The 17,569-nt window shown below is 40.9% G+C and overlaps 1 protein-coding gene across 3 annotated transcripts in view; it reads right to left on the bottom strand.

Moving 5' to 3' along the window:
- Window positions 1-281: 281 nt before the first annotated feature.
- Window positions 282-17,569, bottom strand: part of PID1 (phosphotyrosine interaction domain containing 1) — an 87,639-nt gene continuing 70,351 nt past the window's right edge. For all 3 annotated transcript variants that reach the window (XM_061452980.1, XM_061452982.1, XM_061452981.1), the window contains exon 3: window positions 282-2,242. In XM_061452980.1, the coding sequence (XP_061308964.1) occupies window positions 1,766-2,242 (477 nt within the window). In that variant the 3' untranslated portion in view covers window positions 282-1,765. The remainder of the gene's footprint in view (window positions 2,243-17,569) is intronic.

The following is a 17,569-nucleotide window of genomic DNA, read 5'->3' as shown; positions in this document are numbered from 1 at the left end:
GTGGCATCTCTGCCACCTCCTATAAAATAGAAATTATAAATCATGTCCACACACAGCCAAGTTTAAAAAAAAAAAATCTCACAGTAATAATTTCCTTAAATATTTAAAAGAAAATAATTTTAAAAATTTTAAAGGTAATTCTCATGGAGACTGATGTCAGACTAAATGGAATAAAGTAACATTTTCATTCCACTAAATGAAATGAACACAGAACCCATGCACAAAACCCAAAACCACAGAGTTTGCATTGGAAAGACAGTTTAAAAATCTCAAACTTTAACTCAGGACATTTTCTTTTTTATTAAAGTATGAATGCATTTATGCTGGAGAACCGTTTACATACATTGTAAAGCAACAAGCATATTTTCCAAGATGTGTGGGCCTTCAATGTTTTCATGCTCAATCTACATGCTTTAACATGGACTCACACATACACTCTCACATACAAACCTACAGACCCACAAAAACACAAACATAGGTCTATCTGCTTTGATTAGCTTCTTCTTAAGGCTTCTGTAAGGTGTCCTAGTGCCCCTAACATTACCATAATTACAAACAAAATCATACAAAGGAGCAGCATTACCTGCAAACTATTGATCTGCTCTTGGCCTTAAAAATATCAAGTGAAACAAGTTTTTCCTTTTATTTGAGTTTTATTGAACATCTGCATTTAAGAAAGACATGACTGTATATCTGCAAACAAGGAAAGATACGGGAGTCTTAACATGAGCTTCTCAACCAGAACTGATGTTCAAACATGAGTCCTAAGGGACCATTTCCTTTGATCTCTATAGTAACACAGCCCTGTATGTGCAGCGAAGCACTACCAGCTCCATTCCACCAGGGCCACTCAACCAGCAATGCAGAGACCAGTAACATGGAGTTGAGTCTACTGTGCTCGTATCACTTCAGACCTGAGGTTGATGAGAAGTCAAAGTTCAAACACTGACAGACCCAAGCGTCTCTCAGCTCCTACCGGTGGTCCCCCATCCTGCAGAACATAGCAGGGTTGGAAAATGAACAGATAGTGGTGCTGGCTCACTGCACCCCTATACGCCATGGAGTATTTTTGCCCACCCCTTTTTGGTATCCTGCAGTATATAGTCTGAAACTGCAACTACTGGTGTTGGGTGAAAGATGTGGCAGCAGCTATATTAAGAAAATAGGTACAATGAATAAAATAAAGGATAGCATATGGTATAATGAGTACATAAAAGCATTGACTTTTATCTGTGAAATGTGAATTAAATGCAGAATGCCAGATCATTAGTCTAAAAGGCTATGTATGGCTGTTTTAGCTTACGTGCGGTCAAAGAATTTTTGTGATGCATCATGGAGAAAGATTCTTCAGGAGCCATTAGGGCTTTCCAGGTCTACTTGCTCTTGTGCATCAGCATCAGACCCCAGCTTGTAATGCCAGGGGAGCAACTAATAAAATTGCCTGACCAGCCTTATAAAACAAACAGGAATGACTCCACTTCATGGTATGCACCTGAACTACAGAGATGAGAAAGGGACAGTGATGGGTGGGTGATAGAAATGGGGGAGGGAGCTTTTTTCTCACTTTTACAACAGCAGCAGATTTCAATGTGATTACTTTAATGATGCGTATCTGTAGGTACTGAATTGCTCTTTCGATTTAAAAAGCTGGTCAGAGAACTGTTTGGCAGTCCTTTCCTTCCCCAGTTTCAATTGTTACTTATTCAGCTATCAGCTCTCATTCCCTGGGCCATTTCTGCCTTTGCTGAACCATGATTGAGTTCAGTCAGCCATCATCAGACTCAAATTCATGAGACACTTCCTCTGACGAGCTGTTCCTGTGGATCCGACCATCGCTTTTCATGCTGTGAAAAGTTTTCTTAAAGGCCTCCATCATGGCATGGGCCAGCTTCTTAGCCTCCAGCTTGCTCTCACACTCTACAGCATGGCAGTCCATCTGGTAGGACAAGTCATCGTTGATCTCCCGATAGACCCAAGCAAAGATGTTTGGGCTGATGTTGTGGTCAGCAGTGCAGTAGGCTATACGTGCTACCTGAAAGGTATCCATGTGGACTGTTGCCTCACCTTTGAGGTCCAGATGATGCAGCCAGACTTGGAAAGGGCGAATTTCCAGAAGGGCATTAGCTGGGTAAATATCCTCCCTAGCAAGCGTGTGCTTCTTCCATAATTCAATGACCGGTTTCTCTGTGCAGCCTGACAAAAATTGCATCCCTGTTGTGGAAACCTTACCCAAATATGTAACCTGAAAAGAAGAGCAAAGACAAGTGAAACACAGAGAGCAGACTCCAGCATTACTTCCTGCCAGCCCAGGGAACTGAACTTTATCTGGAAGAAAGCACCACCTTATCCCACCACCCCAGCAAACTCCCCAGTTTCCTCCATCATCTTCCAGAAAACAGTTTTCAAACTGCTTTGCAGATACTTTCTTTTCCAGATGCTGACTTCATCTTTCAAGCCTGGATACGAATAACGTTCAGTCTCTTGAGTTCAAGGGATTTCACTCTCTCCCATGTAAAGCCCAGCTTTAGAGCCCATAACTGTACCTCTAAGCTCATATTAGGAGTCTAAGGGCCAGCGGAGTAGGCCCCAGGCAGCTGCAATACCAACCACTTTTTTTTTCTTTCTACTTTATTCAGATGATTTATTTGTATCTTATTTCAAACATTAATACCAGGGAGACTGAGACATTCTCAGTTTGATAATGCAAGGCTGCAGGGGGCCAGAAAAGCATGGCCATGGCAGAGGATTTTAAACTGTTTGAATGTTTTTTTCCAAAATGATCTTGTTTATCCAGCTCTTCTGCTGTTTCTACTTAAATATTAAGACAGGGATAGCTCAAAGCTGTTCAAAACTCCATATTTGAGCAGGGCTGAGATATTATTACATCAATTTAAGAAAATACGCTGTTAGAAAAATCTGTTAATAAATTTACCTTAGTTTAATCATATCATCTCTGGGGTTTTCTGTCTAACTGTTTTGAGCAAATACCCTGTTATCTAACCTGCACAGTAAAGCAACGTGGTTTTAGTGCTCTTACTTTATTTTGTTCACCAAAAATCAAATTCACTCAGAAGTCCATATCAAAATTCTGTATCAAGCCTGTGCAGAAACATTCCCATGAATCTGTGCAGCTGCTAAAGAGGCTTTCTCCCACTTACAGCTGAATGGAAGAATATTTTATCTGGAAAAACAGATTTTCTGTAGAAAAGAGAGATCAATGCCACATAAATACAATTATGCAGATATTGCTGTTATCAGAATGATGCATTTAAGAGCAACTATGTGTAAGCAAAATTGCTCCTTATTTGTCTCTTGCAGCAGTAACTGCTTGAGACGGAATCTCATGCTTCTGGCTTGATGTCTTATAACTTCATGTGCATTTTACTGAAGGTGCTTGGATAAAAAAAAAAAGAATAGTCACATGCACTTTGCAAACTAATTTCTTCAAAATTCTGTATTAAGCATATGGTATCAGCTATTTTTATTTTGTATATGCTTTAATAAATGCAACAGCAAAAAAGCAATTTCCATATTTAAACACATTTAAAAAAATCATATCCACATGGAATACAGGATTTGTATTCCATAAAACAAAATTTTTTATAATAAAAGTATTTTGCTGCGAGCTTCATAGGTTTTGTTAAACTCAGAGACCAAAATTAAGCATAATTAAAGAAAAAGCTTACAAAACATTATTGAAAGTCTGTGTGGCTTAATTGTGCCTGCCAAAAAAGCAGTTTTATAGCACTGACATTTCAATACGGGCAGTGTTATTCTTTGCCTATAAATATTCATTCTTTGAACTGGGAATACGCTATATCTTATAAAGCTTTATGTTTTTTGAACAGTGGGAAACACAACAGCTAGAACAGTTGTTCACAAGGCAAGACCTACCAGTGTTTCGCTTTATTTTATTAGTGATGAGAGTTGAGTTCCCTAAAGTACTGTAGAGTAACTTAAAAGAAAACCTCAGAGCTCACAGGGCCAACTAAATACGTACAAACAGCACATACAAGACCAAAGAGGAATGTGTTTTCAACAGACTGTGGGGTATTTTGACATACACCCACAGTCATATTGATGTGAAAATACCAAGATCAGTGTGCAAATCTGCACATTCAATATATTCTCCAAAGCTTAGCTCACCCCCATTTCATATTCACAAGCCAGCTAACAAAAGACTAACACACACTGTAAATTACATGAGCATTTGGGGTTAGATTTATAGCCGACTGCAGTAACAGAAGTCCTTCACTGACTTCAAAGAGATCTGCACAAAGCCTTTAAACCCTGAGGAACAGGGAATTAGCCTTTTGCTCAGGCACTTTGTCACTGCCCAAATACAGTTGCCCCAGCCACTGAAGAGATGCTGCCACCACTGCAACATTTTGTCCCCTCAGCCACTGTTCAGAGAAGACCAGTATTAATCGCAGCATGCAGAAATAAGCACCTCTTGCTAGTGCACAACAGTAAATGTAGGGAATTGTTTCATTACAGGTTTGTGTGCAAGAGGAAGCTGTTGACAGCACGTGAGCTGCCCTGCAATAACAGTGTGAGGAATGGGAGGGGAGAGGAAAGCAAAGGCAGCTACATCCTACTGAGGAAGCACTACCGTGGGTCTTCCCAGGCAGTCAGCACTGCTCAGCTCACTGCTGCGAGTTCACCCCCCAGCACACAAAGCATCAGCTTCTCAGCACGGGTGACTCCCGAGTGATGCTCGGGACACCTCTGGCAGCTGAGGAGCAGGCAAGCTAGTTGTTCACACAGGAGTGTAAACTGAGTTTAATCTTTTCTCTGTTCCTTCTTTGCCACTAACTGCAACCCCCTGATGGCCACCAATCCGTGCGTGGCCAGCCTAAATGTGAAGTTAAAAAAAAAAAAAGTATTTCCTTAAAAATAAGGTATTTCTATTTTATGAAGAAAAGCAGCAAAGGCAAAAGTAACAAGTAAGAAAGATGGGACTATGGCTTGTTTACCAAAATGGGATGTAATGGTCTGATTTACTGTCCCAGTTCTGTCAAAATATAACTATGTTGGAACCATTGGAAAGTTGCTTTCTTTAACACCACTTTGCAACTCCATTATATAAATTTCATTTTCCTTTGATGATACATTCATAAATATTTATAAAATGCTTAGACATTATAAGAAGGAGTTCACAGGAAAGAGAAAATATAAAAAACCTTTGGTTTAGAGTCTCTCTTGTACTGCGTCTTACACAAAAACATTAACACCTAGTAATGTCATTTTGGGTTTGGTTTTTTTTTTAAACAAATGACCTTTTTTTTTCCTAGTTGAGACACAAACATTTCACAAAAGTACCATTACTGAAGTTCTTAGTGATGACAGATGTCTAACATTTCATCGCTTTATGGTCCCCTGCTAAACACAGAATAGGGAAATAGGGGCTGACGAGGCACCTCTAATATTTGACACAAAAAAAGGCAGCATCCTGTTAAGAACAATGTTTTCTTCATGATTAACTATAATCTACACTTTACCCATTACACAGTAACCCATTGACGCTGGCCAATTTAGTAACTTAGTAACGTTTGTGTAATTGCAGAGACAGTACTGGTAAAAGATGGATTTATAGGGCACTTTTCTCTGAGCTCTCAGTTACAAGGCTATTCTTGTAACTGATGCTCCCTGCATTTTGGCTCCTACCTCAACACATCCCACAGCACACCCGCCTTTATTTAAATGCCCAGAAACCACTGACCACACACATCATTAGAGTAAAGCTATTACAGTACAACCATCTTCCTTTCCAATTTCCAAGTTTGCCAACCAAATATCAAAGAACATATTATTCCTTCCATTATCAGACGGAGAAGAAAACTATTTTGAGGCAAAAAATCCCACTGGTTCTCTTTTCCACTAAAACTGATGGTATCTCATCAGTGTGAAGCCAGCAGGAAGTATATAGAAAAAATGTAATTTCATCTTTTGTACTTGTAAGAACCAGATATGAAGGGCACAGAAAGACATTGTTGATGTTATTATGTGTGTATGTGCAAACACACGCTGAAGAACTGCTGGAACAGAATCAGCTGTATATAGCCTTTCTAACTAGAGAGTCATTGACAAGGACTAGCAACGGCTACAGCTCAGGCTAAAAGCCTCATCTGTGAAAACACAGCTCAGATCGCCAGCCAAAGCTCACCATGGCTGAATAATGCTCCCTCTTCATCCAACACTAGACAGAGTTCACTTGGCAGCAAATATCAGTCCAGGAAGATAACTTCTTTGTGACAGCATGCATGTCCTACAGCAAGTGTCATCCTATACATGCTGAGGCCAGCAGCCATGGTCCCTCCCCTCTACCCTCAGTGCAAAACAGGGTGGTTGTAACGTGTAAATTACTATCAACCTGTCACAGACTTTACTTGTTTTGGACACTGTATTTGAATGGAAAAGCCAGCTCAATGCCACTTTGTTAGCATTACGCAATAAAGGCATTTCATTTCATATTTTCTTCTAAGGGCAGGAATATATTTCTTTATGGCACTTTCAGTACATTGGCTTGTGTGTTCCATCTTTCCCATGGATTTCTGGAAGATACAACTCAGCAACTTCTCGTGCATGTTAAAAATCATTCACATTCTCTCTGGCTGTTCTATGGCAAACTGGCATTTTCCATCTGATCCTTCACTCCCTGGCGAGCCACTGTCACCCAACATGACATAAAATACACTTGTGGTTTCAGCACTTCTATGCTTGCAAACATTCAAACCTTCAGCAAAAGCCAAGATGCTCTGAAGAGCTCCTTATTTCACCCTAGGGCTTGCCAACACCAGTGTCATTTTCTGATAAAATTGTCCTCCACAGAAACATGCTGTGTCTTTGCCCTTTTGTAATGGTTACAGCCATCTGACATGTAGCGACGTCTCATGTCAAAGGACATGAAGATTAATCAATGTCATTTTTCACACACTGTCCTAAAAACACAAAAACGTTTGAGTATTTTGACTTTGTTTTCAGCCCCTTCAGTCCATAATATAGAGTGAATATATGTATTAATAACAAGGCTCAAGAGCTTACCAACTTTGAAGAGGCCAATATAGCTGCTGCCATAGGCATTTTCACTTCTAGCACAGCACAATTTGTCAGAAGTAATAAGGGAGTTTTTACTTTCCATATTCGATTCTTTTATCATTGACCTCATGCCATTTACTTGAGATAAAGAACAGCTCAGCTCGTGCATGACTCCCCTATGGATAAGTCCATAATGCTCCTAACTCACGAGTCTGTTTGGCATCTGAAGTTAGGCAGCCAAATTTCTTTTTCTCCCTCTGTCCTTTATCCCTCGTCCACAGAATCATAGAATCAACTAGGTTGGAAAAGACCTCTAAGATCAAGTCCAACCATTACCCCAGGACTGCCAAGACCACTTCTAAACTATGTCACTGAGGGCCTCATCTACATGGGTTTTGAACACTTCCAGGGACTGTGATTCCACCACTGCCCTGGGCAGCCTGTTCCAATGTCTGATTACCCTCTCCGTGAAGAAATTTTTCCTAGTATCCAATCTAAACCTCCCCTGGTGCAGCTTGAGGCTGTTTCCTCTTGTCCTATCACTTGCTATTTGGGAGAAGAGACCAACCCCCACCTTCTTTCAGGTATTTGTAGAGAATTATAAGGTCCCCCCTGAGCCTTCTCTTCTCCAGACTAAACAACCTCAGTTCCCTCAGCCATTCCTCATAAGACATTCTCCAGACCCTTCACCAGCTTTGTTGCCCTTTGCTGACTATCATTGCTCCAAGAAAGCTGATCCAAGTTGTAAAGATCCATAATTATTACATTACACAAGGACAGATGCTCTCTTGGCACAGGACTCTGGCACAGAAACATGTACACACACAGGTCTCTGGGCTCTCTCATTATTCTAGACCACGATCAAAGGACCACATGGAAAAATAACTTTAATACAAGTATTTCTTCCACACGAGATAATGAGAGTCTTTGTCAACAAAATTTTGTTGATTTTTGTTAATTTACAAAGAAAATGAAAAAATTTAAAAAAAAAATAGAGTACTTAACCTGAGCCAGTAGCTATTTACTCTGCATATTTGCAGTCACCAGAGGATGCACTAGAGGATCTTAATCTTATGCAAATCTTGGTAATAGGTGACTCTCTCTTTTTTCAATCTGTCTTTTAAAATAAATATTCTTTTAGCCTCAAATCTGGTCTACTTGCAACTGATTATGTTTGATCCGAGATGGGAAGATACTTCTCTCTTAAAGGCGAGGCAAGCAGAGATAAGGAGACATTTTGTTCCTGATATCAGAGGATTTCTCTCATGGAAATCTCATGAAATGTGGTAATGAAAATGGGACTGGAAAGGCCTATGTCAGGAAATACAGGCATAGCAAGTACTGGACAGCCTGGAGCCTGGCAGGATCACCTGGATATCTGCTGCTTCCTTGGGGACACGGGACGCACTGCAGCATTTGGAAAGTCAACCAGGAGACCAGATAGCCCACAAGAAGCTTTACCACAATGGCAGCATGCACAAAGCTCACAGTGCATCCCATGCAGAGTGGCTAGGGAGGGTCAGGGCTCACTGAAGCATCTCAGAGCTTTAATTTTTCTATGCACAGTGGAGCTGGGATATGAGCAGGACAGGCCTGCAGCAGGCTGCCCAACAGCTCAGAGTCAGTCATCTTTCATTTCAGCAAAAGCAAATTTAGCTGTAGAGACATTTGCAATGTCTTTAATTAACACACCCAACTCCTGGCACAGCGGGAGTGCTCCATGCCAACCAGGGTGTCTGTCTCACCGCATCACCACAGCAGCTCGGCTGTCCTGACCCTCAGGCACAGTGACACTGCCTTAGGCTGGAGGCTTTCAGATTTAGAGACAAAAACTGCTTTTTGGCTCTGGAGGAAAAACAAAAATATCCCAGACATTCCACTGGATCACTGAGCAAATACCATGAACTGCACTCAAGCAACGCTTGCTTAACTGAGACCCAACAAACTGACTCAGTTAAGGAAAAAGGCTGCACAGATTCCCTCTGCCTGTCACTGCTTCCTCGCCCACACTGCCCACCATCCAGCCAAAGGCTTTGTAGCACAAACACAAGGGTTTTTGCAGGATCCATGGGGCTCCTTAGCACACAGAAATACTCAGTAAAAGCAGTAATGTGGCTTACACAAATATGTGCAGACCTGTTTTATTTTGAAGATGAAATTCAGAGCAAGAACAGACTGAGCTGGGCAACAGTGTAATGGAATATAGCCATTGAATCTGACAGTTGCCCTCCAGTTTAGGAAGGATAAAAAAAAATAATAAAAAAATCAGTAGTTAATGCCTGATGTATTCTGAGGAATCAAAGAATGGCTCCAGAAAAGGCTGAAACTGTCAGCACCTCTTCAGCAGTTAAGTCAACAGCCAGCATCTGACTCCTTTAGTGGGAACAAAGCTGAACCCAAGCCTTAAAACAATGCTAAAATTCCTCCTCAAAAATAAAAATAATAAACAAGCTCAGCAAGAAATGCATTCAAGTCTTTACATCTACAGAACTCCTTTGGAAAAACAACTGCAGGACAGCAGCTGCTTCTTCCCTCCCTTCCTTTGTCCATCCATCTGTCCCTACAGCCATGCTCACAGCAGTCCTTCACAGGTGCCTTTATTTTCCCATGTGTTTCTCAGCTGTGACCAGGCAGCAGATCCTGCCTTAACTCAGTCCCAGGAAGCCTTCACCACACAAACAAGGTGTAAAGTGATAGCTTGGGGCAGTAACTTCAGACATAACTCGATTTTCCAACTAAATTCCTCTAAAGGACACACCACACCTCTGGTTATTTTTAAGTCATCATTACTCTTCCAGGTTTTACAGACTCTGTGCTTCCAGGTAGATGTAGCAGGTGAAGGAGGAGTGGGGCACTGTAAAAAGTCCTTTTCTTGAAAAATACTCATACCCAGTAAAAAGAAAAATATATTTCCCATTTCACTGCTGCTTCCAAGTTAGCTTAGGAATGCCCGCTAACATGGTAGCGGGCGGAGCAGATGAGTTACTGTGGTCCAGAGTGGGTGTCCCAACATCCAGTCCCACATCTGCCTCAGACATAGGGCTTTTCTGAAGGAGGGCAGAGCTCACCCACAAAGGATCTCTAGTTCCTCAGGCAGTGAGCAGAACAAACACTCCAGAGACTGCACATAACAGACATCAAGCATAGGGCACATCTCTGGGATCCTGTCCCAGCTCTGAGTGAAACACCCAAGAGCACACAGACATCCCAGAGCCCCTCTTCCTAGCCAAATAAACCCCCAGTCCTCCTAGAGCAGAGCTCTGCCAAGCCTTCCACTGACAGCACTTGGGGAGGGGAGCAGAAGACAAAAACTTCTGCGGACTGCCAACAAGAGCAGAACCCTCCTTACACCTTGTGACCAGCCCCATCCATCACTCACACCCAACCCATACAGCCATGGGGAGTCAGGGAAAAACATTGGCATTTGGTAAGTTTAAGATTTAACAAATAAATATACTGGAAGAGAAAAAAAAAATCTCCCTTTGAGGGGTTAATATATAAGCTCTGAGAGAAACAAAAGCAAACAAGAAATAGCCCAATGGCTTCACAGGCCAAATAGCCAGGGCATGATAAGTAAGAGCAACCAGAGCTAACCCTCAGAAACGCAACCCAGAGAAATGCAATAAGCCAAGCTTTTCACCTTTCGTTACATCAAGCTGCTGCTCAACAAGCCTCTTTATAAACTACCCTGAGTATTAAACTACTGTCCTCACCTAGACCTAAGAGCATCTAACTTATATCCAGCAACCAGGAGTCTCTGCCTAATTGGCAAAACGTTAACCAAGCACAAACACAACTGCAGCAAGAGCCAGCTCTGTTCCATGCAACCTCCCATTAGCAACAAAAGGATTGCCTCTTGCATTTCATTATCCACTGGACAGGAAGCTCATTTTGTGGTTTGGCTTGAGGGGATGAGTCTGAAATGAAATCAAGTGGAACTGGCAAACTGCAGCTAGCTTGTAGTTAGAGAAACTTGGGTCCTGGTGTGAGTGAAAGATTTATGCTGCACTATTTAAAACTCAAGAAATCAATTTAATCCTAGCAGTGATTTACAAATGTTGTAGTGCAAGACATAACTGAATGAGCAAATACATTTATCATACACAATCTCAGTGGGGCTGCTGGACACCCTACTATACAAGCTGATGATTACTTTTATTCCCAAGTATTTTCTTTATGTTGCTGTTTAGATCACTTTTCTCTTTTGTCTGCTTTTATTGCCTCACATAACTTCCTTTCTTTGTGCCCTGTTACCACTGGGTTGAAATTAATTCTTGGACAAGCCAGACATCTACCATTGTCCTTCAGAAGTCTTCCAGTATGAGGAGAGATGTGGAGATAGCCAGGGAAATAAGAAAACCAATACACTGCAGTCACTACTCGCAATTACTTGGAGTTTCCTTCACACAAAGTCCTTCCAAAACCTCTCTTCTGCCACCTCAGAACCCTCACTTTGAGAATCCCTTCTGGCAGAACATGCGATGCTGAGACTGGTTTATGTTTGCATGATCATGGTCTCCCCCCAGAGAGACATCGACCTTCATGTTTATGTTCAAATTACACCCAAGCCTTTTTTCCCCTATACATTCTTTATTTACATGAGGTTGAAACTGAGCATGGAAATCTGATTAAGCAACTCATCATGTTTGAGAAAGCTTTTTGGGGCTGGGCTCTTCACAGCTGTTGTATTGTAGCAGAGGGAAGGAGCCCATGGGCAGAGGAAGGGAGCAGGCTTTTTGCTTTTACTTTGTTCCCCTTCCTTTCCAACTCACAGAAGGCTCACTTTGGCACCAGTCCTACAAAAACTTCAATTGTAGTTAATGGAGCATGCAAAGAGCAAGTACGGGAATGACTATATAACTTGGGCCACTATTTCCACCAAGGCATGTGCATTTTACATGCATTTTAAGACTCTGGACACCGAAGTATGCCCAAAAAGCCACGCAGTGCATGTTTTTCAGGATCTTTCATGGCTAAGAGATCTGTTCTCAAGGTTGCCTTCTTTGAGCATTCCCCATAGATCCTCCCATTTCCCCTTTAGTTCTTCCTTTCAAAAGAAGACGCCAAGTAATAAAACTGAACAAAGCCAGTGTTTCTAAGACATTCAGTTCTGGAGACCAAACATCTCAACTGCAATTGCTTCCTGGCACAACTTGACAACACCTGAAATTGAGAGCATAAGGGAAGGAAGCCAGCTTCAGGGACCACTAAAGATCACTACAAATTGAGTTTGTATTCCAAGAGAAGTGTCAGGCCTACATCACAGGAAGAACAGAAGAAAAATAATGACAACTAAACCATTTAAGTTCTTCCTCCCCCTGAGCGCTGTAAAACTAGTAACAGCCAAAAAAAAGAAAAAATTATGAAACAAACCACAGACACAAGAGACTCCCAGAAACGGCAGCACTTACTCCTGCTATCCACACGTGGCAAATGAAACGCATTCCCTGAAGTGAACAGGGGAACAGAAACATCACCCTCCTTATAACATACTCCTATTAACATAGTCATTAGTTTTACATCTCCTTCATGCATCACTATGTGAAATGAGTTCCATGACTTAGCAAAACCCTTAGAGATTTTTTCTACCTCTCCCAGGTTTTACCATCTCCAGGAAAAGTCTTATTTGAAGACTGGAAAAGAAATAGAGTGCCTACACTGGGATGGAGCTCTTACACTGCAGCCATGAAAAACAGACCTTGTATATTTCAACTTAATAAAAAGCACTAAATACATTATTAAAAAGAAAATAAGCAGCTCTTTTTATTACTAAATGAGCCCTTAGATAAATATGCCTGAATTATCATTTAAGTTTGTTTGTGTTACCAAATTCTGGATCAGGGCCATAGCAACACAGGCTTTGCACAGCCAGAAAGAATACAAAGTCACTGCCTCTAAGGTTTATGACACTATATTACAATTTAACCAGAAATTTCCCTCTCAACAATGCGACAGTATGTTAGCAGACTAAACAAAATATTTTAAAAGAATAAATATATCCCATAGAGTATAATGATGGAAGACAATGGTGCCATACAGTTTTTAATTCATTTCCAAAGCCATGATTCTCAGTGCCTCCAAGGCCCTGTTTTCACAGTGGATTTAGTACTTGCCTGTGACTTCAATACAATCACTTTCCATTTGGATAATGTCTTTCCAACCAGTAGGGAAAGATCTGAAAGTGATTCTTAGTCTGCATAAGCATCCAGTAAATTGGGTATTCATGCAGGCTACCTGAGCACAGAGAGGTTGGTCTCCTGGCAATTTCTCCAGAAACTGCAGAGATCTTTCCCAGTGACAGAGAGGGAGCCTCCCTCCTTTTCTGGCTAATTAATCACAGCATCACCTGTTCTCTTGGCATGTATTTCAGCTCTAAGGCGACAAGCCTACATAGCAGCCAGAAAACAGTCCTTAACTACCTGGAGCAAAACCTGAGACATGGAGACTTCTACAGTGCTACATTTAGCTAAGATGAAAGGAAAGATCTAAGCCTTGGTTTGGACAGCCTGGAAGATGGCACTCCAGAGTGGATAGTAAGAAAGCAAGAATATGAAGATACAGTAGCAAAACACAACGGTGATATCAACAATGATCCAGAGCAACTGCTGAACCTCCAGACCACCACATTCATCTATTTTCTATAGCCTATGTTGCTTTAGGAGAAGTCACAATAAAAGTAATACAACAGCAGCTCCACTCATGCCTATTTTCTGTCTTCCTCTTTGTAGCCTGGCAGTTGCTAAGACTTCATGGCCAAGCTGGGAGCAGAAAGCCTACCAGGTGCATTGCCACTGAAGCTCACACACCTTTACTTCAGTTACTGCTTGGCCTACCCAGGAACAGAGGGTCAGTTCTGGATAAAGTAACACTAACTCTGAAATTGCTCTTCAGCATAACAGAATACAGCTTCCTAAAGCAAAGGACGCTACAGGCTGCCTGTGACATTGTCTCTAAGCAAAATACACCCATCCTACGAAACACAGACCATAGTAATAAGCTCAATGAGGTCTCACAGCCCACAAGTTAACATATTGCAAACTGCAATATGTAACTGGTAAAAACCTCAGACGCCTTATGATGGCTTTCTATATAAACAAGTACTCAAACATTTTTCCATTAACAAGGTGTTTCAGAGCTCTGTAACAAGTAAATACTTTGTCTTAGCCATTTATCATCATCCTACACTTAGAATTTTCCATATAGTTATTAAAATTATTTATTAGAATAAGCAGATCTTTTTAAGAGCTTAATAGCTCCTGATCATTTGAAACTAAGAGTTCCAACCAACACATAATACGTTATCCTGCATTTTGTGCTATCAGACTGAAAGGGAAGAATAAAGGAGCAGGGTATGAACTGACAAAGCAATGGCCAAGACTGGAATAAACTGCCCACGGGGCAAGGTTCCTCTTCCCCAAACAGCAGGAACCAAATATTTTCAGGCATTTCAAGAAAGCCCATGGGTTTAGTTTTTCTCTCTTTGCTTTGAGATATTGACAGAGAGATTTTCAAAAGAGCACAGACAGCAACAGGTATCAAGCATTTTAAGACAAGCTGACCACTCCTTCAGTACCTAGAAACACAGACAGAAATTTGGCAAGAGACATCATTGTGTGCATTAACAAATGAGGAATTACTCATCTTTTAAAATTCTGTAGCTTTCCCCATCTAGGCTGAAACAAGTTAAAACATCCCTGTTTCAAGGGACTGTGATACAACACTGGTGCACAACACAGGTGTACCTGCACTGCAAGTGCAAGTACACTTTCTAAGTCTCTCATAACAGTTCCATTTCCTATCAAAATTGTTATTTTAGTTAAATACTTTTAAATAGAAAACAACATATATTTTAGGTTTGATTATGCATGAGCTTAAATTTGACAACACAATAGAGAGAAAACAGCATTTTGGGTAATAGAATTTACTTTAGAATTATTTCATGCTTGAAATGCAGATATTTACAGTAAGAGCACACATTATCTTATTTGCCCCCTACCATCTGTCTCTAGCCTTCCATTCTTTTCCTCTGCTGCCTCTTCATCAAAAAAAGTTGATATCTCTTTCACCAAGTAGAAGATTCTTTAATTGTAGTGCAAACCCACAAACAGCATTAAAGTTCAAGCCATGTTTGCAAAACTCAAATCTGAATAGGCCAACCTAGCTATTCCTGTGAGGGAATTTTATTTACAGAAAAATATCTTGCTTCTGCAAGAAATTTACTTTAAAAAAAAATAAAAAAAACACACCCAAAAAACTGGGAAAGAAGAAAGAAAGAAAGAAAAAAAAGTGTTTCTTACTCCAGGCAAGGGCATCAAGCACATTATACTTCTTTGGAAGATCTTGTTTACCTTTTCTTTCACAAGGAGAAAAAGAGGTTAGTCCCCATCTGAAAAAGGAGCACTATAGCAGGCAATATGGATTATAATTTGTCTTCATGCTTTGTCATTAGCAAGGAAAGATTTTTATTTTCATTTAAAAAACATAAATACAAAACAACTACATCTCCCTTCTCACAAAAGCACCAAAGAGACATTATAAAAATCTCCACATTTAAAATAGCTGCAGCAAGAACAGGGCAGTCCCTCCCATGGCAGCAAAATCACACAATATGCACTAGAGAACTAGAGCACAGCCGTTCTGGGGATGAACTTGCTACCACCCAGAAATGGCATTAATACATCATATTGTAATGCCTGTCACAGCCTTAGGGTCCTAAGATCCAAAATCGTTCATCTGTGCATATAGACAGCTTCCTATCTGCACGCATAAAGTGACACTATGCTAACAGGATATAATATACATATATATGTACTACAAAATAATTCCATTGAATTATTTATAACACCTTTCTTCTCAAAGAAGCATTTAGCAAGATCTATCATTAAAATACAAACAGCAGCTGTCTACACATCCCTGAATACCCTAAATCCAGAGTTTGTAAGAGGAGGTGATTAATAGCTGTTACTGAGGGAAACTGCAAGGGCAATTTATAAGGGAGCAGTGTAACTAATGGAAACAGAAATCAGGCTCTAGCAGCCATTCTTAGAGTGCTACCCTTGTTAAAAAAAGACAGTTTTTTAATCATTGCAGTGCTTGAGACACTGGTTCTCAGCCACAGCACAGTGTTGCCAGGAGTGGGGTCTCCCAACAGCATGAGGGAGCACTGCCTTTACACCACCACATCTGCTACACTCCCACTCACTTTGCAGAGCACATTCTGCTCCATAAACACCCAAGGATCATCAAATGCAAAGGAGAGGTATTCATGAAGCAAGGTGACTTCACTACTTCCTTGCATCTACCTTTTCTCCTGCCTGCAATTTGCTCTGCTGCCTTTCTTCGCTCCTGGGAAAGTTTAATCCTGACAATGGGCAAGTGCCCCACCAGCACTGCCCACATCGGCTGGGTGATGGAAATAGGTGTGAACTTCATCTGCTCTGGACAGAGCCCAGACAGAGTATGGAAGCTATGAAAACCACAGGAAGTGGGACTTTTTACATGGAAGACTGGAAATGTGTGGAACAGGGAAAGAGCCATGACACAACCCTGAAAAAGCTACTGCTGGGTATGCAGCTGTTTCTAGAGCAGATCATCAGAGCATACCCTTCACAGGGAAGGGTATGGATGTCCCTAGAGGATCCATAAGGATATTCCTAGGCTCCTTGTAGCCACTCAAATGGAGTTAATCTGATCATAAATCAATGATTAGAATGAACATTGACAGACTTACCCAGAGATTTTTAATTTAAGATATTGGATAGAAACTTTAGAAGGTGAACAGAAGAAATTCCATGGAGTGATCCAAAGAAAGTGGATCTCAGGGGCGGGTCTACACTGTAGAGAATACCATCCAGAAAGGCTAATAAAAACAGAGAAGCTGTGAGATCCCAGCAGAACTGCCACCTGTTTTCTCCTGGAGGTGGTCCAAGAAGATGACGGCATAGTACCACAGGCCAAAGCAAAATCTACTCTCCATTATATAAGGCTGCTGAACTTTGGAAAAATACATAACCAGCATGATTAGGTTTAGCAAGCAAGAACTTGAAAGCAGGCAAAAACACATCAGTTACTACTTTTAGACTGGGTTTGGACTTGCATTACAAACTGTCTGGGTGAGATCAAGGAACCAAATATTTATCTTTGATGTAGAGCACAAACTGCTCTTGAGCTTCTTTTTAAAAGGCAAATGGCCTTTTCCTTTTAGGCAAAGGAGGCATAAAGTCCTTCACACTTTCCAACAAACACTTAAGACTGTCACAATACACAATGTCAGGTATAATAACCAAGATCTTGATTTGAACTAATTAAATCATGGATGTAATAGCAAGAACAGGTTTCATCTTGCTCGTGTTCTCCAATTCCAGCAACTAAGCTGCCATATTCAGGCATCTACTTCTTTTTTAAAGGAAAATAAACACACACAAACACACCATAAAAGAACAGAACAGAAATTTATATCCAAGGGTGCCCTGCAAGTGTGGGAAAAGAGATAAAGCTCCAGGCTTTGCCAGGTGGCAAAATCATCATCTTA

This window comes from Pezoporus flaviventris, unplaced genomic scaffold (genome assembly GCF_033815535.1).
Source record: "Pezoporus flaviventris isolate CSIRO_AGI_PZ_B2104156 unplaced genomic scaffold, CSIRO_AGI_Pfla_v1 ptg000013l, whole genome shotgun sequence".
NCBI lineage: Eukaryota > Metazoa > Chordata > Aves > Psittaciformes > Psittacidae > Pezoporus > Pezoporus flaviventris.
This window is presented reverse-complemented; position numbering and strand designations above follow the sequence as displayed.